Source organism: Marmota flaviventris, chromosome 5, assembly GCF_047511675.1.
Source record: "Marmota flaviventris isolate mMarFla1 chromosome 5, mMarFla1.hap1, whole genome shotgun sequence".
NCBI classification, from domain to species: Eukaryota; Metazoa; Chordata; class Mammalia; order Rodentia; family Sciuridae; genus Marmota; species Marmota flaviventris.
The window spans coordinates 125,567,949-125,595,120 of record NC_092502.1 but is presented as its reverse complement, the minus strand read 5'-3'; the positions used below and the strand labels follow the sequence as shown (position 1 = coordinate 125,595,120).

Genomic DNA, 27,172 nt, shown 5'->3' with positions numbered 1-27,172 from the left:
CAAAGACTTGGATGATTATGCATTCGTCCCAGTAATCTACTTTGCCCCCACCCCCAATTAATATATTTCACGTTGGCAGTACATAATTACTGCTGTTTAAATACCTTTTATATGTGGTCTTATTGGAGTAGTTAATTTTTGATACATCATGACAAATGGCTTCATATTTATCCTCTTCAAATTTTAAAAGGGCCAACAAAGGTTATCTTCTCTTATCAGAAAAGAATAATGAACAATTTATCCAGCTTTATTCAGGTTGTGCATATGCTTTTATTGGTAGTAAATACTTATACATTTCTTCAAAGGAAGTATTACATAAAAATCTTGGGAAAAGTTTCACAGTGTGCTCCATGCCTGTGACATATTTTAGTTTTTACTACTATAAAAATAATATCGAATCAAACCAGGTCAGAAAACAAAAAAAGAAAAAAACAGTAAAAACCATATTTGTGTATATCACTCAGAAACATGAAAATAGTTGATGCTTGTAAGAAGTCCAAATTCACTGGCATCTTTCTAAGATCTTTTCAAATCTGGTTCCAACTTCACTTGCCTCCCTTTCCTTTGATCCCAATCTATTCATGCATTTCATGTTGCCTTTCCTTCCAATGCCCATTACCTTTAATGTTCACCTATAAAATTACCTGCCCACTTGCCACAGGCTTACCTCCAGTGCCCTTTATCTCTAAGAAGCCCTGTTGATTTTATTCATTCTTGATTCTGGGAGGTCAGAAGCAATTAGAAAGTATATTCTATGCATTTATCTCCAAACAGCTTGTAAATTTACTTGAGGAAAGGACCTAGCACCTGAGCATTTCTTTTTTTTTTTTAAGAGAGAGAGAGAATTTTAATATTTATTTTTTAGTTTTTTCGGCGGACACAACATCTTTGTTTGTACGTGGTGCTGAGGATCAAACCCGGGCAGCACGCATGCCAGGTGAGCGCGCTACTGCTTGAGCCAAATCCCCAGCCCTCCAGAGCATTTCTTAATCCCCAGGTCCTAAGAGACTTCTTGCTGCACAGAAGTAAATGTTTGACTAAATGTTTGGATGAATGAAATACATAAGGGCAGAGTCTGTAACGGATGAAAATGAGTAATTGACTATCTTGGTATAGATTTTAGTCTAGCAGTACAGACAAAAACTAGGCATGTAATTATTATAAAACAAGTTATTTAAGTCTTATTTCAGAGCCAAACCAAAGCCAAATATGTAATACTTTCTTTGAAGAAATGTATAAAATTATGTACTGCCAAATAAAAGATTCCTTCTCTTTTGATATATTGATTTTCTATTAACGACAGGGTATTTTGCCACATACGTGTTTAGTGGCCCAATTCTACTACAAGAAACATTAATCTTGGTTTCAAATACTAATTAATCAACTACTGATTGTAATCCTGGGATTTTTAGAGCCAATCTACTTTATTTTCCTTTTTAGAAACTAGTTAAAGGAAAATAAGTAAATCAACCTAGAATCACCTAAATGTATAATATAATAAAACATCATAAACTCATATTTCAAATGAGGGGACCCAGCAGTACAGCTAAATTGTTTCTGCTCATCAGTGGTTGTTATTCTGAGTCAGAGAGCACCACGAATTGAACATTCCTGCCAAGGTACCACCCTGGTATGTCCTCCCTGCTATAACCCTGATGTGTCACTTTGAAGTCTGCCAATAAGTTGGGAAGTTTCCTACCATGTTAAGAAGGGCACCTCACCAGGATTCTGAGCTGAAGTACTTTCCCTCCCTCCTTTTTTAAAAAAGAACCAGTTGCCTGTCTTTGGACCAAGTTTCTGGCACAGATGTGTTCAGGAAATAGGCTGGGAGGAACACCTATTTTATATTTTAAGTGAAAAAACATGCACATAAGAACATTACGTAATAACAAAAAACAAATGGTTGGCTAGTGGTGAAGTTCAAGCTCCACATCACTGTGACTTTGTTTTGGTCATAGAGGAAGCAATCATGAGTTTCCAAGCTGAAACAGCAACAACTAATTCAGACTGTTTAATTTTATAAACTTAAAATGAAACATGCCAATGTTAAAATTGAGGAAAAAACTAATTATGTTCTGTTCTTATTAACAAGTGAAAGAAATTAGTGGACAGCAGATTGGCAAAATAAGATCCACTGTCCTACCCATTTTTACCTCTGGATAGCATAGCCTTAAAACCCAATGTAGAGCAGAAACTTAAAAATTATTGAATTAAATTAAGTTGCCCAAATGGGTAAGCCTTATGAATTAGCCCACATCTCTGTCTTGGAGTACGTTCCCCTGAGCAGAATAAAATCTTAAATAATCTTTATGATATCCTTAAAAAAAGAGAAAGAGAGAAAAGCAGTTCTAGACAACCCCACCTACCTCTAACTCCCCAGAGTGAAGGGGATGAGGAGTGGGTAAAAGCACTCTTTGATGCTACCTTAAAATTTATTTGAAATCTCATATTAAATTTTTAAAAATTTCATTTTGGGATTTTCTTATATATTTTCTAAACACCTTCCATGTGGGAGTACCTTTTTATATCCTGTGGCTTTAAGACCCATGATCTTATTACCAAAGAATCTAGGCATTCACAGGGGCAGAGTTTTAAACTATCTTTACTTCTGCTTAAAAAATCCTTTGGATAGCTATCGAATTTAAAAAGCAAATTCTGGTTAATGTTATATGGGATTCTGATGTCTTCATGTATGCTAATATTATAGGCATATCTTTAAAATAATTCCATAATCTGAAGTAAATATTCTAAAGCTGAGGATTCCAGAAATAATAATAGGAGTTGATGGAGTTGTTTTAGCTAAACACTAAAATTCCCTTTCTGACAGCCAGCAGGTTGCTTCAGTTCCTAGAGGACCTCTCACATACAGCACCTGCCCTACATTTCCATTGTTCATTTAATACCAATACTTCTGGAAAGAATGATTCCTTTCCATTGAGCATTCATTTCAATCAGGTACGGTGCTAAATGCTTATAGCTAGCCTCATTTAATCCTCATGACAATCTTTAGAGAAGGTTACTATTTCCATCCCCATTTTTCATTTGAGAAAACTGAAGCTTAGAGAAACTAAATGACTTCCCATATCACCCAGCTAACACATTGTGGCTCCAGAGCTTCAACTCAAGCAGCATGACTCCAGAACCTTACTGACTCTAATAATCTATTTGGTATATTAGATGAAATCCAAGAATACTTTAGTGTTTTTCCTTTCAATATTTTTGGCTAATAATACTAGTTACTCTTACTCATAGACTGGTAATTTCCAAATTCTTAACCACTCATGTCTTCTATCTTTTAGTGTATTATTAATTTTCACTCTTGCTTCCAAACCCTGAAAGAAGTCTGATCAAATCAGGTCTCATTTAAAATAGAAAAGTATTAGTTTAGAGTTTAACATTTGTCATTTAGTGTACTTATACAATTACTAGTTGGTGACACTATGCAAGATTTTATCTTCTCTTAGTTTTCTTAATGTCTTTGTATCAGAATAAATAAATAATTTGCTTGACATAGCTTTTATTTAAAGCTATTGTGGTTTGAAAATGAGTACTTATTCTAAATATTATTACACAGCAATAGCTATTTTTCACTCTCTACATTTGCAATGGTTTTACATGATATCAATCAGCATTGTTGTAAAACTCATAGCACATTTGAAATTAATTTTAATACTATCACTGGTAGTAATAGTTGTGACCATGAAGTTTTTAAGTCCAAGGGAAATACAAATATTTAAATTGAAAGTATATCCTAACTCCCCACCCCAAGGGAAAAGTTCTAATAGATAATAGCCTTGATCATATTATAAGGATATTTTAACCCCATGTTATTTCTCTATGATATGTTAAAATACCACTTTTTGTTTTTTCGCTCATGTAATGCATTACAATTTACTGGAATGCCACATAAGCACATGAATATACATTTGCACACATATATAGACACATTTCTCTATATATGTATATATACACACAAACACACATAGATATACGTTATTATGTATTTTTTGAAACCAAACCATTTCAGGAAATATTGTTGGGAAATTATTTATTATGATGTTTCAATACCCAAGCTATAATTGATACTTATTATTTTGCAAGGCCCCATGGATCATACTGAGAAGCAGAAGATATAACTGAGACTATAAACAGGGAGATGAAATATATACATATTTTTTCTGTGGAAAAAATATGAGAACACTGAATGCAGGCCAGGGAATCCCAATAATGCATAATAGGAGTGAACTCTGACCCAATACAATACTATTTTTCTAGAGATTTATTTGTGTAAATTTAAAGCTAGAATTTTAAAAAAGTCATTATGAAATAAAAAATTAGGGAGAAATAGGTTTCTAATGTACTTACTAAGTAATGAATTAGTTCAAATACAACAATTAGAAAAGGAATTCCTTGGCTAACAGTAATCGTACTGAGATTTGACAGTCTTCAGACTCTCTGCTCACCCTATTTTTGACCTTCATTAAATTTTGTTAATATTTGTCTTCTTCATCTTCTACTTGCTGCACTCCTCTAACAGTATATCCAATCACCCCTGCAGGCTTACCCACACCCCTACAGGCTTTTGTTACTTGCATTGTGTTCTAGGCAATGAGCCCTCCTTTGGGTGGCACTCTTGTCCTGCCTAGACCTACCCTGATAGAGACATTCAAATACTTGAACTGATTCCCTCCAACACCTCTACACACAAGTCCACTCATCCATTCTTTTGTCACCTTTGAATTCTCAAAACCACTAAGGCACAGTGCTTTTAAAACAGCAAGTATTTGTTGAAACCAACATGTGAATGTGGCTCTTGACTCAGGGAGGTTATTCAATCCACCGTGCAAGGGAAGCTTGTAAACTCCTAGGCAAGTCTTTTGGCCCCACTCTCCCAGGAAGACTGACAGGAACACGACTTAAAGCACACTTACTCATTAAAGTCTGTAGCAAGAAAAACAAAACAGTACACTGAGTTTTTTTATTAGATTCAATTCCCAGTGTACAAACATCCCAATTCAGCTTAAACAAAATAGCCCACACACATTCCATTTCTAAGGAAACTGCTTTCCTCCCTTTCTTTCCCTCCCTCTACCCTCTTGCCCGCATCTTTCTCCCCCCCCCCCAACTAACCTCCCAATCTTATTATCTTTCCAAAGAAAATCTTATCTACAACCACCCTTTAACAAGGAGTCATGTAAAGGAAGCAAACTCTCCACAAAGAAAAGCAAAGCCCTCAGTGGAGCATATCGGGTGGTTGGGACTTCAAAGCAAAGTTCAAGCGTCTGCAGGCAAGGAGAGTGGGTATCAGATCTGCTCATTTTCACAGACAGTGAAATGATGATGATCCCTTCTGCGCAATCGGACCCCGGAAAGCAGCCTCTTCTGCGCAATCGGACCCCGGAAAGCAGCCTCCCTTTAAGGCTAGAAGAGCCCGGACACTTTGAAAGTGCCCTTCCTGCCCAGACGCGGGAGAAGTAAAGAGTGTGAAGGCGGAGCCACAGGACTGGCGACACCCTCTAAAGGTCCAGTCCTTGCCCGCCTTCCTACCACCTTAGGGATTTGGCACAGAGAGCGAGATCCCCTTCTCAATGAAAGAGATGTCCCTTTAAGGTTTGCTTTGCAGCCTGTGGACTTTAGCCTAAACACCGACCCGCGAAGCTGGCTTTATTTGTCCATGTCTCGGACAGAGCCTGGGACGCTGCCAGTGAGATTTCAGAGACCCAAGAGCGCGAAGGGGCGGGCGATGTGGCAATCCGTCTGGATGGGAAAAACGTGGAGCTGACCTAGAGGCATTCGACGAAAACACAGGAAATCACTCCTCTGCCGCTCTTGGACGCTGCGGCCGCCTGGGGCCACCGAGTGAGACCCGAGAAGACCGTCGAAGTGGCCAGAAGAGCGCGGCGCCGGAGTCCAGTCCTGCCAGGTCTTGCCCTCTGAACCAGCTCATCCCGGGAGCACTGAGAGCACTGCAGCCACTCCAGCCATGGCCCTCCTGCGCCATGACAGCCGAGGGGTCGCTGTCGCCTGCTGCTGGCTCCTCACCGGTGAGCAACTCTGCTTTCCTCTGAGCATCTCCTGCGCGCGGGTCTTGGGGCTTGGAGCCAGGAGGGAGGTCCACAGGGCTGTGGGCCAAAGAGCAGGAGGGAGCGCCTGTCTACTTTCAGGCACTACAGGTAACCTGGCCAGGTTAGCCTATAGGAGTTTCTGCATTTTGATTCATATAAAAATTAGTTCGGGTGTAACTTCAGGCCCTTTCAGCTCCATGACTAATGGTAAGGCAGTGCTTTAAACTTTAAGTAGAATTGCCTTTTCAAATTAAAGTTGTTTTACAATCTTCATTGTATTTTAGGATTTTGTTGAATGGTTTTGGGGGGATGACTAGAAGGTGCCTGATTTTTATGCAAAATTCCTATCTTCAGGTTGTTCAGCAATGAACAGTATTGCATTTTCTTGCTGTGTAGTATTTAAGATTTTTCTGCTACAAAACAAAAAAACAAGAGAGTATTCAAGGCAAAACTGTTTCCTGTCCCTAAATGAAGTTTCTATGTCAGCAACCGAGAGGAGGAACATTTTGAAACTGAGGAGTAATGAACATTTATTTTGTAAATATCACAGCACAAGTTATTTTTAAGATGCAAAATATAGTATTATTACATAATATGAATTTTAAGGAGGGGATTTAAAATAACACTAGAATGCAAAGTTATATCCAATTTAGGTTGATCACAGCATTTTCTAAGGAATTTCAAATGATTAAACCATGGTCAAAACTTTTAAACCAGTTTCTGGTTGAGGAGGGAAAGTTGAAATGGTGTCAGGAGGAAGGCAGATAGGTGGAAGTGTATTGGTATCAGCTTTAGGGAAGAAAAATCACCAAATAATGGCTTAACAAACGGTTGGCTTTAGCATATCACTGGCATTCACTGGTTCTGTGTTTTTGTAACTGGCATACTTGTTAGTACTGGTAATTTAGCACTTAACATTACAAAGAGGGACAAGTTAGACAGTTAAGCCCTGTCTCAGAAGGCCAGGCATTGCTAATGTTTTGTGAAGATCATTCAGAAATGTATTATTAGCAAGCAGAACTTTTTCCATAGTGAGGTGGTGTAGAGAGTTAATACTGAGTTACTGGCTTTTCATCCAAATATTCTCCACTAATCAGGAAATGCTCCTAATCCAAACAGTGGTAGCTTCTGAACAGCATTACAGCTGGGAAGGGAGTTGATTTACCAGCTACCGCCACTACCCTCTACACATATTTGACCTACGATTCTTCTTCATCCCCATTTTTGAAGATTGTTTCCATTTTGTTGCTGTTGTTGAAAATCTGAAGCTTACTATTCAAGTTGTTTTTCATTTTACCAAATAAGTAATTACTAATACAGAAAGGATCCAATCAAGTTTGCATCTCCTCTAAAAAGAATGAAACTTTTAAAAAGGGGGAAAGGTTAACGATTTACAGTGTCATATATATGGTGGTATAATATGTCTTGATGAATCCTTGGAAGGGACTTAACAGAAATAATGCAAGATATTTCTGAATTATAATACTTAGCTCTTCTGTGTATAAATATTTAAATTAGAATTTCAATAGCTATTGATTCAGCAGACACTTCATATATACTGTGTTTATGACCATTTCACAACATTAAGGATCAGAGGTTTGAATTTTTCCTTTCTTTTGCTGGCCTCTCCACTAGTCATCATATTCTAATAACAGCTCTTCCTTATCAATTGTTCATACTTGGAAACTTCCTTCCAATCAATTCAGAGTATACACTTAATCTGCAGTTGTACTGCCACACCCACCCATGTACACTACTGTAAAGCTTATCTTTCTTGTTTGCTTTTTGAAACCAAACTCTAATCCACCCTCCTAATATATTGTTTTCATTATATCTGAGTTTTTAGTCAGAAATCTATGGTGGTTCCTGGTTTACCGTAGATAAAATCCAAAATTCTCAACTGCCCAAATCCAGCATCCTATCTCCTACTGCCCCCATATCAGTTTCCTCTTGGTATTGTAACAAGGTGTCAGATTTTCCAATCTAAAACACTTACTATAATTCTATAGGTCTTAAGTCTTCCTGGGCTAAAATCAAGAAGTTACCAGGGTACTGCTTCTAGAGGTTCTAGGAGAAGCTAGGGGAGAATCAGTTCCCTTGCTTCTTTCAGATTCTAGAGTCCACCTGCTTCCCTTGACTCTTGGTCCCTCTGTTGTTCTTCAAAGCAAATAAGGTAACATCTCCAAACCTTTCCCTCTGACTCTGTTTTATTGTCACTTTTCTTTCTCTGATGATGACACTATTGCCTCCCTAGAGATCCCTGTATGCACACTGAGCATACCAGAATAATTCCCCATCTCAAAATCCTTAATTTAATCACATCTTCCAAAGCCCTTTTGCCATTCACAAGTTTCTGGAATTAGGGCATGGTCATTTCTAGAAGACCAGTATTATTCCGCCTACCATGACTCTTAAATAAAAGTGCCTATCATATCTAGTCACAATTCCTTACTTTCTCCATAATCCTGTTTATTTGCCACTATAGATATGCTCTTCTAGTTTTAAGCATGTAATAAAGAACTCCACCCTTCCTTCCCACTAGTCCCTGCCATCTAAACAAACTACAGAGTTCAAAGCTGAGCACACATCACAAGTACAAACTGCCACCATCCCGATAAACTTCCCAGTGCATTTAGAATTTCTTGAATTAGCTTCTTTCAATATTTAATTATTTGTCAATATCAAAATTCTCACTTATGCCCAATAGTCTTTATTGTTATTTTATACAAAGTCTCAGCATCAACTAATAGCACATACAGAGAATTTAACTGAAGAAATTTTCATAGAGACAGTTTAGAGAGACTGCAAAGGAACAAGAACCAAAAAATGATGATGGAACAACAGTGTGGAGAAAACACCTAAAGGAACAGTGGGAAGAAAAACCATGATTATTCCTAGACCCAAGGAGCTTGACTCTGAACTCTTAGCTAGAGGAAGGTCACTGGACCAAAACAATGGCTACAGGTAGAAGAGTGCAGCTAATGACAAAATTGAAGCCCAGCAAGAAAGTGGATAGGGGAAATAAATACTTCCCTTCCCCACTACCCTGTAACATCTTGCCCAGTCCTTACACTGGCCATATCCAAGTGGTTGGATTCAGCTTTCCAGAGGACAAGATCAAGACAGAAAATAACAGAGAGTACCTAGTACAGTTTAATGCTGAGCTGTATATGTGCAAGGCCCAGTGCCAACAACTTCATTTGTATTATTTTAATCTAAAAAAAAGTGCAAAGATTTGGAACTATTATCCTTATTGGAGAGATGAGGATATCAAAGTACTGAGATTAATTTTATTGGTCCAAAGTTGAGCAAAAGTAAATGACAAATTTAACTCAATTCAGATCCCTGACCTCAAATTCATTTTCGGAAATATGCTATACAGTCTGCCTAATGTAAGTCTACTCCCCTCTTGATTATCCTCTGTGAAATCCAAATATAATCATCTAAAAAAATTTTAATAAGGTTCTAGTTAATAATGCAAGTGTTATTTTCATGATTTTTTGGTGTACAGTGAAATTAGATGATGATCCACCCTACACCAAGTATAACACAAATAAGAATGTTTATTAACATAAACACATAGAATCACCCTAAGTGAGTTATGTATGTCTCCATACTCTATAAACATTTAGGGTCTTTTTCTGAGACCTTTTGCACAGGCAGGATTCCATGTTTGAAATGAACTCCAGTGAGGAGATGGCTGAATATGGAGAGGAAATCACTTACCCAAACCAAAGAAATTGTCTCCAGGGTCAGACAATGTGATATTAGGAGTTAGGAGTCACCAAAGATGCTGCAAACTTCCTTGGTCATTATGATGTCTGTAAAGGTAGCAATGAATTTGAAGGATTTTTGTTTGTTGTTTAGTAAATAAGCAATGAGAGTAATAAATCTATCTGCTATACTAGTTTACCTATGTTTCTTCTGTGTGTCATGATTCAAGATTCTAATGCATGATTTGTGGGGACACAGTTCCAGATCAAAAAGTTGACTTTTGGCCGGGAGTTGGGGGGTTACTGGGACTTGAACCCAGGGGCCCTGTAACAAACACTGAGCTACATATTCAGTCCTTTATTTTTTAATTTTTTGAGAGAGTCTTGCTAAGTTGCTGCAAACTTGAATTCATCCTGCCTCACCCTCCCAAACTGCTGGGATTACAGGCATGTGCCATCTTGCCCAACTTGATCCTACTTCTTTAGACAGATGATCCTCTGCCTTTGTTCCTCCACCTCAATCCTAAAAACATCCTACTGAGATTTACATCTTGATAAATTTTTATGTCCCTTAAAATAACTGCAGTAGAATAAAATAGCTCATGTTAAAAACAGAAAATTATAAGAGACTAAATACTATTATTACCTGTACTGTTATTTTGTTATTTGAAACACAAAATGGTGTACTTGAATTTGCATTAAGCTAATTGTATTCACTCTCCAAGCAAGTACAGTAAAGCATCAAGAGTTGAAAATTAGATGAATATATTCCTTTTCTCAAGATTTTTAAACTTCTTTCAGCTCCTCTGTTATCTATCTCCCTGAAATTTCCTCCAAGCCATTGCATAAGTAGTTATTCCAACTGTTGCTGATCCTTAATTCTCCACATAAATGTCATTCCTAAGAAACTTCCTGGAGTATAATGAAACCCTTTCCCCAGGGACAGGTGTGCCATACTTCCTTTGCTTTTATAATATACTACAATATTTAAATATCTAATTGTCAGTTTTCCAAGCCTGCTTTATGCTCTGTTGAAAGCAGGGTCTTTGCTTATTACCCTTAGAATCTAGGAATCACAAGTACCTTTTATTGAATGAATTATGAAATAACAGACAAACTTATGAAGTACTTAAGGAATTAGATTGCCCCCTTTAATTATATCTTTACCCATGTTTATATTTACTTGAATTGGAAATACCATCAATTGAAAAATGCACCAATATTTTATGCACCACTAAGATAAGCACTATCAATCCAATATATAATTAATAGACTGCCAGATGCATCCTAGTTTCAGAGATATTGAAATGTGGGGAAAAACACATCTGAAAATTACAATCCATAATATAAAGTATATCTACATGGAAATTTCTTCTTACACTTGAAAACTACACCTTAAGATTTCAAAGAGGCTAATATATGACACCCTTTCTGTAAACACTGTTCCTGTCCTCTTAGTTCTCTTCCAGAGTCAAGTTTGTATCTGACTCAGGGAATAATTTCTCCTCTGCTACCAGCAGCCTCACAAGTTCCCATAAACAAAGCTTCCTCTGAATATCTACCTTTAGAAGGGAGCTTTAGGAGAAAGATGATAATAAGAAGTAAAGAATGTTCCAGCTGTACAGAATCAATGACTCTAGCTTTAGAAAACTCTTCACCTTTTGTCATGGTGCTTCACTAGGGTTTGCATTGTGTAAGGGCCTAATTTTAATCTAATCTTTTCTGACTTAAAAGGGTAATTAAAAAGTTAACCAAATTTTAACGGTGAAATTCAAATGCACACAATGATTGATGTTAGGAATTCACTGTAAGTCCCAAAACTATAATACTGTTTTATCTGAACAGCAGATCTCTGTAAATAAACAAGAGAAAAATCTGAAATAACAAAAAATCATTGTAATTAAAATATCAACAAGAGTGAAGACATATGCTTTTGCATATGAAATATATGAGTTGCTTAAATGAATGCAAATTTTAAAATCACATTAGAATATCAAATGGTTATAGTAGCTTACATATTTTATTATAAATCATGTACTGTTACTACAGGTTAAATGTACTTTCAAAATTTCATTAACTAGACTTTTAATTTGCTGTATACTAAAGTCTGAAAATACGTGGATATTAATCAGTCTTTTAAACTGTTTGTATTATGTTTTATTTTAATAGTTTTTGCAAAATGATCGTATAATGCATAGGAATACATAGAAATAGACACACACACTTTTTCATAGTATTTTATTTGATAGTTTTGTATTGTTTTGTCACAATTGCAAGTAAGCATTTTCAATCATAGGAAATTTAGATAGTAAATGAATACAAATTCCTTAAAAAAAAAAAAGGGAATAGTAAATGAGTACAAGTTCCTTAAAAAAAAAAAAAGGGAAACTTTCCCTTTTCCCTCTTCCCTTTTTGCCTAAATTAGCTGAATAATCCTCACATACACCTATCTAGTTTTGCTTGAGGAAGTCACATGGGAGACTTTGTAACATCTGAGGTTTGTACATTTTCTCTAAAGAAACAATTCCATTTAACACTAGATATTCATAATCTGAGTTTTGAGTACTTATAAATTCTGTAAAGATAACTTTCCAAATCATGTATATCAAAACTAATTACCATTACAAATTATTTTAAAATATATCAAGACTTTTTCCTTATTAAGATGCATATAAATCACCATTTTCTTATGCAAGCATAGATATCTCAAAAACTAAGTTTACAGAAACTTACTCTTCTTTTAAAATTCTTAGTAACATTATAAAACAGAATATACTTTCTTAATTTTAAGATCAAGTGATAGACAATTTAAAAGTTGTGAATTGAAGGAAAACTAGTAACCACTCATTCTTTCATATAATATATACGATTATCATTGTGGTAGGTCCTAGGAACACAAAGACAAATTAAAGGAAGTTTCTGCCCTTAAGAGACTCAGTCTGGAAGAAGCAATATGGGAGGGGCTCCCAAGGTGCTTTATGAAGAGGAATGAAGAGTTCAGGTTTGTGTTGCAGGAAAGTAAGCCTGGCCAAAAACAAAAACAAAAACAGAACAAAAGCAAACAAGATGGAGACAAAAAAAAAAATTTATACAGTACCTACTATGACACTGTGCTGAGCACAAGGTGTTCAAACAAGATTTCAGTTCTCCAGGAACCCGTAATTCCTGCCATTCTCATAAAAAAAAAAAAAAAACCATTTCTGACATATTATTATAATAGGAAGGACTGTATTCCAATTCACCAATTAGATGCATGAACAATTTCACACAGAAGGGTGAACCTAAGGTTTAGAAAGGAGGTGCTAAAATAAAGAAATGCACACAAAAGATTATCCATTAGGAAATTACCAAATCACTTATGCTTCCAAGGCTGAATAACTATGATCATATTAAAATGAATCCTCACCCTTGGCTTGTCAGATTTCTAACTTCAATCTAGGTATTCTTAGAGATTTATCATAGTACCTTACCTGTTTATAGAGCTCTTCAATTTACAAAGTATTGAAATATCATTAAAACCACATACTAATCGTCAAATGGGAGAAGCAGAACAAATTACCTCATTTACAATATAGAGAAAAGTTTGGGTTTATGGAGGTTATGAAATTTAACTCAGGTCTGCAGATTGTTGGTATACATAGTTTAACTTGGAATCAGTCTTCTATCACTAAAATGGACCTTATAAAGATTCAAAGTCAAAAGATAGCATGAAAATTGAAAAAAAACATGTTAGGTGAGATTATAGGTAGTATTTAATTTTTTTACATGTTGCAGCATAATTTTTACAGTTACAATGATTTTAATTATTGAATCCAATTCCCTAGTAAAGGAAATTGAGTTTTAGAGGCTGAGTACTGCCAAAAGTTACAATAAAAACAACTGAAGGGTAAGAACCACAATTATCTTGACTTCTACCCCACTTCTCCTCCAGTGTCTCAAAAACAAAAACAAAACAAACTTTTGGAGATACCCACTCTGACTTTTTTTTGTCTTCTGGAATGATTAATATAAACAAGTCATTACAGGAAAAACAGATATAATTAAAGTTACTGATATAAAGGTTTTATTCTCAAAAAGGCAATAAGACTATAATTTTAAGCAACAGAGCTTGTCTTTTTAGCATAATTTTGCTTATTTTGTAAAAAAATGAAAATAAATGAATTTTTAACCATAGGAGTTTTAAAATTACCATTATTAAGTGAACTAAAGTAGATAACAATATGAGTGCCTTAAAAGGTGTTTGAAAATAATATTAATATAGTTGCCAAACTTTACATTCTATCCACCTAGTTTATTATGCAGGTATGAGTACCTACTACATGCAGAGAACTTTTCAGGGAATAGTGGAGTAATACAATGATGAAACCATCCAGAGCCCAATAAGAAAGACAAGATATGCGTTCAAATTGCTATGATGCACAGTTTAAAGTTGATTTTAACTGACCTTATAGATACATAGGATTTATGGAAACAGGAAAGAAAAGAAGTTCTATTTATGCAGAACAGATGAATGAGATAGCAAAGTACAAAGTTCCTAGGATGTATAGGGAACAAAGTTACTGTCAAGGTGTGCTCTTAAGAGCCCCCTAAGGATATAAATGGGAAATAAAGCTTTTTGAGGCCAGAGTATTGATCCTTGAAACTTCAGGAATTTGGGACTTAATTAGGAACTAGAATCCAAAATATCTCAAAATAAAAGTGTAACAATGACCAGTCTAGTTATATTAAGCCATAACACAAAACCTTAGAGAGAACATCTGTTCATTCAACAATAAGCTCAAGTTACGTTTTTTAAAAAAAGAAAAAGTTCTAAGCTGTTGCAGACACCCCAGATCAAATAGTAATTCCATGAAAAATGCTGTGTATGCAGTCACTGCGGCATATTGATATTTAAAAAGATAGTCCAAAACCTTATATCTTTAAAAAAAGCCATGAAATTAAGATTTCATGTGTTTTATATAGGTTTTAAATGTAGAAATATTTGTATACTTTTATAGAATATAAAATATAATATCCTATAAAATATATTTGTTAAAAATTATCATGATGATGTAATCTAGGCAAAGGAAAACTATGTGGAAAAGAAAAGTATAATTTTAAGAAGTAATAAAAGCAGGGCTGGGGATGTGGCTCAAGCGGTAGCGCGCTCGCCTGGCATGCGTGTGGCCTGGGTTCCATCCTCAGCACCACATACAAAACAAAGATATTGTGTCCACTGAAAACTAAAAAATAAATATTAAAATTCTCTCTCTCTCTCTCTCTCTAAAAAAAATAAATAAATAAAAGCAGAGGAAGATCTAGAGCCTTTCAAACTTTCTAGGTAGACTCCCACACTATGGGCCTTTATATAGAGAGTCCAGCAGGCCAGATTTTGAATACTAGTTATGTGATCGTGAACACATGTCTCAACTTCCCCATGATTTATTTTCTTCTATAAATTTAAAAGGACAAATATTTACCTTACAGGCAAGGATTAGAAAGAGCATAGGAAAGCACTTGGTGAATATTCAATGACAGCTCTTCAATCATTTCAATCCTCACTTTAAAATCTGCAAAAATATGCCACATAATTTAATATTAATGTAGCTGCCTAAAATTCCTTCCTGTGAGTTTCTTAAGTTTCTCTTTATTGTTTTATATACAATTTGCTTAGTAAACATCTGGTGTTTGCCTTATATATACAGGTTAAGAGTCCTGCTTAAGGTCATATCTTTCAAAATAAACAAAGCAATATTTAAAATTAAAAAAAAGTCTTAAAAAAAAAAAAAACCTATTCTGTATCTACCATTGTGATTCTGTGGTTTTTAATCCTTGGCAAAGTAAGGTGCTAGATGAAGTATACTCCCATTGGTGATCAAGGAGCATTTCAAAGCCCACAGCTCAAATTTATCCTCCCCGCATAAACATATTCCCATAAGCACATATATATACTTTCACTTTAAGGAGTTAGGAATTCTAAGTTAATGAGATCCTTTTAAATGGTAAAATGTCCTTTGGAAAGGCAATCCACCTTCATGCTTTGGTGTGACCAGTTCCTTATTTAGTGAAAAATTACTGGGTTCTCTTGGGATTGGAGGAAGAAGGCAATGTGCATTAGGAACTTTAGAATGATAGGAAGAAAGATAGGGTGAAGGGAAAATACAGTTGGGAAGAAACCACCACACAAATAATGGATCTACCTTGTATGAGAGTCTTGGTAAGGGACCCTTTTCTCCCCTGAATGTCTCTGAGGAAGATAAATGACACTTGAGTTAAATTTATCAACGTTTGTACCAAAACCAGATTCTTTCTTTTTATCTCTGTCTCACCAACAGTGAGCTTCACCTTAAAATACATAACACAAACGACAGGAAAGATCGTGAGAAAATGTGTGCAGCACTTTTCTGCTCTCCATCTTAATTCTCAAGAAAACTGTGGTGAATTTTTTCCTACTTGTTGGTCTTCTTCAGAGTCAATCCCGCTCCCACTCTCCAACTTTAAAAGTGGCAGTCTTAATGATTTTCTTAACATCGATTCTGTAGCTATTCATTCTGTGTCAGTCATAAGCAGTAGATTGGTTTATCTCCAAATCCCATATCCTCTGCCTTTAGCCTAGCTTTGGCAGTGAAGCTGGCGTGCTAAACTACTGCTACCAACCCCCACCCTAAACATTTCAGACTGCTGACTGCCAACTTTGGATTCTGGGATTCCCAGGACGTCAGGTCAAGCCACTGAGAAGTCCACCCAGGGGTAAATTCCACACATAGTTTCTTCTCGCTCTCTCTGGGATCAGTGCTTTAACATCTGGGTTAATTAGATCGTGCAGACTCGGGTAACTAAGCGCAGAAAACAGCTGGGCACGTTGCTCAAAACCCAGACGCAATCGTTTAGAAATCGCTTCTGGAAATACCGGCTCTAATAGGCGTGTCACGTCTGAATGCGGACAAGGATTGAGCAAAACCGAGCATAATTTGGAACTTTGGGGGCCAAGTCCGCAACTTTTGAGACCTCCTTTTACTGTCAGATCCAAGTTTTGAAACTGGATGTACGCCAAGTGAGGACCGCTGAGCGTGACAAACGCGCCCAGCTAAAAATATATATTTGCACTCACGTATTCAATTCTTCACAACAGGAATGAAAGGGAAAACTTAGCATGTCCAAGTTCAGCGTTAAAACAAAAGTACCGCCACCAAAGATTCCGTGCCCCTTCTGAAGAAAGTTAATGCCAAGGAGCACCAACCGCTCAGTACGCCTGCGCAGGCCAACCGCGGCCCCGCCTCTCCGTTGAGGACGTAAAACGTGCGCCGGGCGGTGGGAGGCGGGACGCGGACTGCGCATGCGCCCTCGTTGCGTCAGCCACTTGCTCGGAGCTGACGGCTGCAGCCTCGAGAGGTTCGTGTTCACTGCTGTGTCTCCTGGGCGCGTTCGTCGGGCCGCGCGGGGAGACTAAAACCGGAAGGGCTAGAGTAAGTGCCCCCTCGGCTGCATGAGTCAGAGCTACAGTGTTTCCTTCCCTCCGGGCAAGTGACCATAGAAACTGGACCCCGCCCCCTTCCTGGCCTAGACTCCCTTTCCCCCTACCCCTTGCCCCTTTCCCTTTGGGGACCCCCCCAGTTCTTCTTGTTTTGTTACTGAGCCTCAACTAAGGTCATGAAGCTGGTGAGGAAGGACATTGAGAAGGACAATGCGGGTCAGGTGACCCTGGTCCCCGAGGAGCCTGAGGACATGTGGCACACTTACAATCTAGTGCAGGTGGGCGACAGTCTTCGCGCCTCCACCATCCGTAAGGTACAGACCGAGTCCTCCACAGGCAGCGTAGGAAGCAACCGGGTCCGTACAACGCTCACTCTCTGCGTGGAGGCCATTGACTTTGACTCTCAAGCTTGCCAGCTGCGGGTCAAAGGGACCAATATCCAAGAGAATGAGTATGTCAAGATGGGGGCTTACCACACCATCGAGCTGGAGCCCAACCGCCAGTTCACCCTGGCCAAGAAACAGTGGGATAGTGTGGTTCTGGAGCGCATTGAACAGGCCTGTGACCCGGCCTGGAGTGCTGATGTGGCAGCGGTGGTCATGCAGGAAGGTCTCGCCCATATCTGCTTAGTCACTCCCAGCATGACCCTCACTCGGGCCAAGGTGGAGGTGAACATCCCTAGGAAAAGGAAAGGCAACTGCTCCCAGCATGACCGGGCCTTGGAGAGGTTCTATGAACAGGTGGTTCAGGCCATCCAGCGCCACATAAACTTCGATGTTGTAAAGTGTGTCCTGGTGGCCAGCCCAGGATTTGTGCGGGAACAGTTCTGCGACTACATGTTTCAGCAAGCAGTGAAGACTGACAACAAAGTTCTCCTAGAAAACCGGTCCAAATTCCTTCAGGTAAAATGTTTTTACTCAGAGATAGTTAAGAATGGGCAGAGGGATTGGTAAAAACTGCTCCTAAAGTTTTAGAACTGGGAAAAGTGAAAGAGGAGAAACTCTACTTAGCTGGGATTGTAAATGAAGTAATGAAAAGAGAACTGCTCAATATCTAGCATATTTAAATAATAAACTTTGCTGAAGTACACACACACACACACACACACACACATACACATATGTATCCTTGTTAATTCTTTAGACTTTAGGTAAACATGGACTGCTTAGTGGATGCTTTCAGAGATTCTTTTGTCTTTTATAATTGTGATTCTAGGTACATGCCTCCTCTGGACACAAGTACTCCCTGAAAGAGGCCCTTTGTGACCCTACTGTAGCTAGCCGCCTTTCAGACACTAAAGCTGCTGGGGAAGTTAAAGCCTTGGATGACTTCTATAAAATGTTACAACATGAACCTGACCGAGCCTTCTATGGACTCAAGCAGGTGGAGAAGGCTAACGAAGCCATGGCTGTTGACACATTGCTCATCAGCGATGAGCTCTTCAGACACCAGGATGTAGCTACACGTAGCCGGTATGTAAGGCTGGTGGACAGTGTAAAAGAAAATGCGGGCACTGTTAGGATATTCTCTAGTCTTCATGTATCTGGGGAACAGCTCAGCCAATTGACTGGAGTAGCCGCCATTCTTCGCTTTCCTGTTCCTGAACTTTCTGACCAAGAGGATGATTCCAGTTCTGAAGAAGATTAATGATTGAAATTTATAGTTGAGACAACCTTTTGTCTCACTTCATTAATATGTATATTTTTTTCAGCATCCTTTGAGAGAAAGCTGCAAGATGGGCACTTTTGGGTTCATACTGGAATTTCTCATGTATTTGATCACACTAGATATTTTATAGTTCTCAGAACATGTATTCAAACTAAACAATAAACTTAAATGAAATAAATTCCATGTTTTATATTTATTAATTAGGATAATTTTACTTGTACTTGGAAAAAAAATTTGTATATCTAATAGGAATACTTATTTTGGTCATAGATCATAAAATATCATATTGCATACTTTGAGTTAGTTTTCCTTTTGAAAAAAAGCTATATTTTCTCATTATCCTGAGTTTTTATTGTTCATTTTAATTTTGCCTGGTATTCTTGCTTTGCATTTAATGATTCCTTTTTTACCCACTTCCCGCACATACTCCCATTTTTTTAGACTTACATGCATTTCCTCTTTTAATTGATAACCAATTAGTAAACTTTGAAGACAAGTTTAACATGCTATTTTTCTTCAGAGATTTGTTAAATTAATCATGTTAGAAAAAACTCTTGTGCTTTTTCATTGTTAGACTAAATCATACTTGCTTTAGAGGAATACTTAATCAGTCATTTTCAGATCATGGAGTTAATAGTTAATCTCTTTGGAGACTCTATTTTTTTAAATAAGACTAAGATAAGTGCCTTGGTTGCAAACTAGTGGCAAACCTGAAAGTAGTCTCCAATTTAGATTTCAGGTGTTCACATTGAAACACTGCCACACTACTTTTTAATTGTTTATTTACTTTTTTTGGCTTATCAAAGTTACACTTAATTCTGTCTTTAATTTGTGGAATTAGTCTGTTTTCATAATCTTACTGGACTATTTTAGGTCTTAAAAAGCATATTCAGAAAGTTTGATTAAGTCATACCATTAGTGTGTGGTGGTTATACTCCAGTATTCCTTACTGTAATTAGGGGATTTCTGCAAGTACTTCAGCAGTTAAGATATCCTTTTTATTGAGTGGTTTGCTGCTGTTGTTGTTGCTATTTTGTTTTCAGTGCTAGGAATCAATCCCAGGTATACTCTACTACTAAGCTACATCCTAATTTTTATTTTGAGACAAAATCTCACTAATTTTGTCCAGAGTGGACTTTTAACTTGTGATTTTCCTACCTGAGCTTCCCAAGTAGATGGGAATACAGGTGTGCCACTGCACCTAGCATTTATTAAGTATTATTGATATGCATTTCTAAGAGTTATAGAGGGAGCTTTAGGAATGGAATTACATCTTGATCTTTATAAACCTCAACTTAGAAAAATAATTAGGAAAGGTCTTACAGTGATTTGTAACTCTTGAATCAATGATTCCTACCTCAAGAAGTGATACTAAGTAAACTTTTGCTTGTCTTTTCTGTGTCTGTGGTCCTTTCTCATCACATAACAGGTTTGGGGATTATTTTTGATAAAACTTCCTAACTGGTCTGAACCTTTTCATGTAATGTTTGTTGGGAACTGACATTTCCATATATTTTAAAATCAGATGTTTGTATTTATATATATCTACCTCCTAATCTAAAAAGAATTCAATGCCAATATTTCATTATAATTCTATAAATATTTAGTTTTAATGTATAAAGGTATTTTATTAAATAAGGAATATAGAAAGGAAACCACTAAGATCATTAAAATGAGAATCTGATTGATAATGAATCATAATCAGTAAAAATTTTAAAATTTGGAAGCAGCTTACTATGAAAATCTATGCAGTACTGAGATGAAATCTAATAAATCTAGGCAATACATTTTAGGCCATATGTTCTCAAATGTTAGCTACAATTTGAGAGCTCTTAAAATTCTCTTTGCCCAGCTGGGCATGGTGGTGTACACCTGTAATCCCAGAGGCTCTGGAAGCTGAGGTAGAAGGTTTGCAAGTTCAAAGCCAGCCTCAGTAACTTAGTGAGGTCCTAAGCAATTTAGTGAGACCCTGTCTTTAAAATATTAAAAAAAAAAAAAAAAAAAGGCTGGGGATGTTGCTCAGTGGTTAAGCAATCCTGGGTTTAATCCCTGGTACCAAGAAAATGAAAATAAAAGGATTGGGGAAGTGGCTCAGTGGTTAATCGTCCTTGGTACCAAAAAACAAAACAAACAACAAATAAAACCACCAGACTTCACCCCAGTCTAATTAAGTAACTTTTCACCCCCCAGAATGCTGAGGTTTGTATTTTAGTTTGCTTTACAGTTAACTCAGATGATTTCTAAAGGCATCAAAAGTGTGAACCACTGAAAGGCTGGGATTGTGGCTCAGTGGTAGAGAACTTGTCTAGCATATGTCAAGCACTGAGTTCAATCCTCAGCACCACATGAAAGAAATAAACAAAGGCATCATGTCCATCTACAACTAAAATACACACACACACACACACACACACACACACACACCACTGATTCAAAACTTAGTATTTAAAAACGAAGTCCATGGACAAACAGCATCTATGAGAATTAAACTAGAATCCAGAATTCTAGTCTAGACTTCCAACTTAGAATATACTTGTACCAACATCTCCAGGTGATTGCTGTACATAATAAATATACATAATAAATATAGAGACAATACTTGAGTATCCAGCGGTAGGAAATCTCTGGCTGAGGTCACCAGCCATAGACAAAAACAAATTTCATTTTTAAGGTCTTTCAAAACAGATAGCTATCCATACTCAAGGATCCAACCCCTAAATATAAGCATATTGTTATGTACATGAAGTATTGATTTAAAACTTAAATTTGTGTGTGTGTTGGGGGTGTTAATCAGAGATTCAACCCAAGGGTACTCTACCACTAAGCTACAATCGCAGCCCCCCCCCCTTTTTTTTTTTGAAAAAGAATCTTTCTGAGTTGCACAGGCTAGTCTCAATTTTGTGATCCTCCTGCCTCAGCCTCCTGAGTTGCTAGGATTACCATCATGAGCCACCATGTCTGGCTAATTCCTATTTTCAGAAGGTCACACTTTATATCATCACCAAGAGTATAATTCTTAATGAGTGATGGGGGAAATATCAACATAATGATAAAAGCAAATGGCATTAAAAATTCTAGTAATTTGACTTTACAGAAAATCAAAATGAACCATCAGTCAGTATAATTCCAACTTCTGTTCGTTAATATTGAGGAATATGCGATAAAGTGTTTAATAACAACCTTTTCTAAAGTTGTACTGTAAATTTCTATCTGGTTTTAGTGTGCATAAAGATTTGCTACCCTCACCCAGACTCAATAAATTAGAAAATGCAGATCTTTTTTGCTTTACTGTGAATATAACATCAAATTATATTTTGCTATTCCTGGTTCCCCATTTATATATTAAGTACCTTGCTAATTTTTATGACTGGGTTTTACTTTCATTATCCCTTTATAAGCAACTTGGATCTTTTTCCTGTCATATGTGGTTGAATAGCTTTATAAAGCTAATTTTGCTTTTTGTCTTATTTCAGTCACTAAATTTAGTTTCCTTTTTTTTTTTTATCCTCGTACCATTTCTCTCAACTTTAAATTATCCTTAATAGAAGTGACTCATAATTACTGCAATTCATATATTTTGGAACTAAAAGTTTCTATTGCAAAAAACAAGTATACAGATAAAATGGTATGTGCATACATCCTCCATAATAGAAGCCCTTAGTTGGAGAAGGATTATGGTGGCTTTAAATCATATGGATTTCCTCACAGATATGACTGTCTGTGCTTAGTATCAGAATATATTAGACTACAAGTTGAAGAAGGGTTTCTAAGGGTTTGAGGAGAGGATATTTTTTGTCTTATAGGATGTCCATATTTATATTACATCAGTCATTAAGAGTGATACGTTTAATTCCATTCACTTTTTTTAGCTTCTGCTTTGAACCATTCACTAGGCTGCACTTGAAAAAGAGAAACATTAATCAAATCAGTCACAAGTAATTTGTAAAAAGTGTATAAAAGAGCAATGTTGAGAGGGTGGTCATTTTTAGGAGGAATTTTATAGAGCAAGAACCAATAAGCTTACCTACAATGGTGAGAGGAAACTTGGGGAAGTCATGTGGGAAGACTGGGAGGACAGGTGTCATACAATAAGGAGTTTGAGTTTGACCATGCTGAGAAACAACTGTTATGTTTAAGCAAGAGAATGTTATGATAAACTTCATTTCAAAAGTATCACTGTTTTTCAATATCAAGAATTGACTGGAGGAAGTGATACTGGAGTCAGGAAGATTGTTTAAAAGACTATACATTTAAAAATTTGAGAGAAAGTCAGAGATTTAGAGGCCTTATAGTCTATTTTGATTTGGGGGATGTATTTAGTTCCAAAATATCTGATACTGAGACATGGGACAATATCTTCCAGGCAGCAAATAGAAGAGAAAAATGTCTTGGCAATAACAGTGCCTGGCTATGCCCAATATTAATACCATTGCCCCAACTCTGAGCATGGACAAACTATTATAATAAAAGTAAATATGTGTTTAAGTACAAGTTCCTGTGGGAGGGCTTTAAAATGCATGTTAATTCTTCCAAGAACCTCATGAGAAAGATATTATTATTATTACTATTTTCAGATGAGAAAACTAAAATTAAAACAGGTAGAATAATTTGTTCAAAGTCATTGCTAGTGAGTGTAATGAAGTTCCCTAACAATCTACTCCCTTAAAAAATCTAAGAATGTCATTCCTTTTCTCAGTTTTCAGTTTGGAATAGGTCAAATGTGTGCCTAGAAAATTATTGATAAATTATTTGATAACAAGAAATTTTGTATAATTAGCCAAGGTTTAATTAATTATTTTGTGTGTTTTACTTATCTCATTGTCATTTAGTTGTCTTTTGTGCAAAATCAGGAACTCTATCTTGACACTCTGTCTAGAACATACTGAGTATTAGAAAGTATAGGTAAAATGTACATTAAAGCAAGCACCTCAGGCTGGGGATATGGCTCAGTTGGTAGAGTGCTTACCTCACATGCATAAGGCCTGCTTTTATCCAACATCTACTTATTGTTATTTTGAATCTAGTTTTAGCAAGCTTAATTTTTAACAATTTTTAAACCTACAATATTAAGGCATGCAACAAACATTTATTAAGTAAGCACCTTAAGTGGCTTCAACTGTGATATCCTGGGGTATACAAAGATGAATTTGGAAACTTTTTCCTTCCTGTAGTCAGCAAATTTGATATTTGGGAGAGATTATCACACATAGCCAAGCTAAAAGGAAGGTTATAGCTGTCAGAAATGACATCTGCAGTTCAGGTGAATCCTGAATCATCATTAAAAGAACAAAGCTTAGGGCTTAGAAAGTTTCTCTGGGGACTGTAGACATGACTGTGATATAGTAACTGGTATTCATATTGAGGAAAAAATGAATTAGAGTCAGCATATTCTGTTAAAGAAATTAAGGAAATGTAATGTCTTTCAAAATGATTTTGACTCCAAATTACTGTTACTTGTGGTTATGGGGATTGAACCCAGGGCCTCACACTTGTTAGACAAGCACTTTTCTACCTCTTACTATATCACAGCCCTCTGTCCAAAATTATTAAAAAGATAATGTTACTTAAAGAAGTCTTTAGCTCTCTGTTATGTCTACAGTGACAGTCCCAGGATACACAGTTTTTCCCGTACTGTAATATGCTCAATAAGAAAGCTCAAACAATTGTTGAAGGACGAATTCCTGTTAAGGAAAAAACGTCTTAATAGATTTTATGTGTGAAATTTATTCAGAGGTGGGAGGTCCTTCTGAGTTCAAGACTCAGTTCCAGAAGTTTATGTCTGGAATTTTTCATCAAGTCCTAGTATAAACACTGACTAGAACTTTTTGTTTGACACCATTGTGAAAAATTGTTCTTGGATATAAAACATATTTTAATCTTGTGTTTCAGCTCATTTGAACCTGTGGCCATAATTTATAGTTATTTTTCCTCCACAAGTGTGTTGTTGACAATGGTAGATGTCTTTTTTCCCCCCAGTGAGGTCAGGGAAAAGAAGATTAAAATACATTGCAATTCATGGCTCAGAATCACTTAAAATTATAAAATGTTAAAAATCTGAAAGAACATTATATATCATCTGACCTTCTCTCTTCATGATATAGATGTAAACTGAGGCCCAGAGAGCATTGGTAATTGGATCAAAGTCACACAAACAGGAGTCTACATTCCTATTTGACCCATACCATTCCAATTTTCTTGTCACTAATGCATACTGGAAGTTGGTTGGTATAAGGAACAGTTTCTCTATAAGCAGCATCACTGACCCCCAAGCTCAGCTTTGAAACCCTCTTGTCCATTCCCTGAAGTATTATTTATATCCCACTAGAGAAGAGTTCACCTGACTGTCTTCTGAAGACCATTTACCAACTGTAAGCATTCTGCTGCCCCCAGCAATCCAAAGTAAAAAGAGATCACAGTCCCTTCCTCTCAAGGAAACACACCCCAGGATGGAAATAGACAGTAAATATCACAACAATACTATTAGAATGGGAATGTGGGACCTCAGAGGGGCTCCTCACTCGCCATGACCTCAGTGAGGAGATACTTCCAGACTGAACCTGGTGAACTCCAGAAGCCCATGCTAACTATACATTACTCTCTGGAAACACTTTTGTTCTCATATTGTCCTGGTAGTCCTAATTTCTCTACATGTTAAATATTTATAATGGAATCCACAAAGCTGAGAAGAGGAGACATCATGGAGAAAGGATATGACTTTACCTCCCACCCTCAGAGATAAATGACAAAGGTAGATGAAATCAGAAATACAAACCTGGGACCATAAGTGAAAGGAATTTGAAAGATTCTGAAATATTTATAGTATCCATGTTCTTGATATTCATGTTCTTTCATGACTAACAGCAACATATTTAAACCTAAAAAGTAAGCTTAACTTGTTTTTAGGAAAGTAAGAGAATTGTGACTGGGGAGCTTAGAACACCTGTCCTCTCAACAGTGTATCTTGGATAAAAAGATCCCTGGGACAGAATGGATGGTGGTAGCCACGTCAGGGAAAGGGAAGCCCACTGAGGGTCATGCAGTCAAGATAAAGAGGGCACAGAAAGCCAGCTTAGGCCTAGCAAAGGCCACAAAGCTGTGACAGTAGAAAGACCCACTGGGTCTTCCCTGTCTCCTTGCTCATCGTTTTATCCTTGATTATAAAATTCAGGAAAACATCCTGCACCAACAATAATGTCTGTCTTAATTTATGCATTTTAATAAATGGCCAATGGGAACTGGGAGCAGTAGAAGGAAAAGAAATTTGCTGCAGAAGGGAGTAAAGAACACAAAATATGAGGAGGGATGAACTCTGGGAATAGTTCTCTGACCCCTGTGTCTCACTGGTATTCTCAGCCTGAAGTGGAAGGAAATAGAATAATGTGTGGAATGTACAAAAGTGGAAAGAACTGAGACAAAAATAAACTATCTGCCTCATTAAATGTAATCATATATTTTTCAGAAAATGAACTGTTGACTACCATAGTTCTCCTTCTGGGCCCAACTGCTTCCTGACAACTTAATAGAGCTTACTAATTAGTTTTTCCTTTTTTCCTGGGGGTCGTTTTCACACGTACTACTGCAGTTTCTCTAAGTCATGATAAAATGTAATGGGAAATACATTAGGCAGGAAATATGAAGAAAGCGAAGGAATTTTCCTAATAGTTTCATAATGAATTTAAAACTCTCAGATTTGCATGTTATACACAGGTTCACATGTGTCCTTCTAAGTAAATTGGAAACTTTAATTGTAAGGATCAAGGAAGTAGTGCAAACAGACTTTATGTCTGGGAATATGGAAAGGATGTTGCATTCAAAAGTTTAAAAAATAGTTTAAATGCTATTTGCTACAGTTACCAAAGAATGTCATATTAATATTTGCAAGTTTGTGAATAGCCAAGTTTGATACAAAGAAGAAATCATGCATGTTACTCTCAGAGGATGTTGTATGACAACTGGCCCATGAATCCTGAGATAAGCCCAGGTTCTACTATTAAGTTGTATGACCTAAGAAAATGATTTCATATTTTTGAGGCTTGCTTTCTATAGAATGAGTATAGAACTATTGCTCCTGTTTTATCATCTCTCTTGCAGATCATTGATTTTACTTGGTGAGTAGCAATAATTGCAAGTCATATAAAATAAATCCTTAGTGACTCTCAGATTTTAAAAAAGATCTATTTTGCACCATTCTGTAAAAGCTGCCAAACTTTGGGTTTGGCTGACTGCTAAAGAGAGCAGCCTAATAGTGGGAGCAAATTCCAGAGTTGAGGGTC

At 36.7% G+C, this 27,172-nt stretch overlaps 2 protein-coding genes across 2 annotated transcripts in view; both read left to right on the top strand.

Annotated features, from left to right (window-relative positions):
- Window positions 1-5,959: 5,959 nt before the first annotated feature.
- Itga1 (integrin subunit alpha 1) overlaps window positions 5,960-27,172 on the top strand; it is a 165,586-nt gene continuing 144,373 nt past the window's right edge. The window contains exon 1 of the mRNA XM_071612608.1: window positions 5,960-6,044. Coding sequence (XP_071468709.1) covers window positions 5,984-6,044 — 61 coding nt within the window. The 5' untranslated portion in view covers window positions 5,960-5,983. The remainder of the gene's footprint in view (window positions 6,045-27,172) is intronic.
- On the top strand, window positions 6,029-19,077 carry Pelo (pelota mRNA surveillance and ribosome rescue factor). The gene is made up of 3 exons (XM_071612609.1): window positions 6,029-6,044; window positions 16,093-18,133; window positions 18,447-19,077. The coding sequence occupies exons 2-3, from the start codon at window positions 17,408-17,410 to the stop codon at window positions 18,876-18,878; spliced, it is 1,158 nt and encodes a 385-aa protein (XP_071468710.1). The 5' UTR covers window positions 6,029-6,044; window positions 16,093-17,407; the 3' UTR covers window positions 18,879-19,077.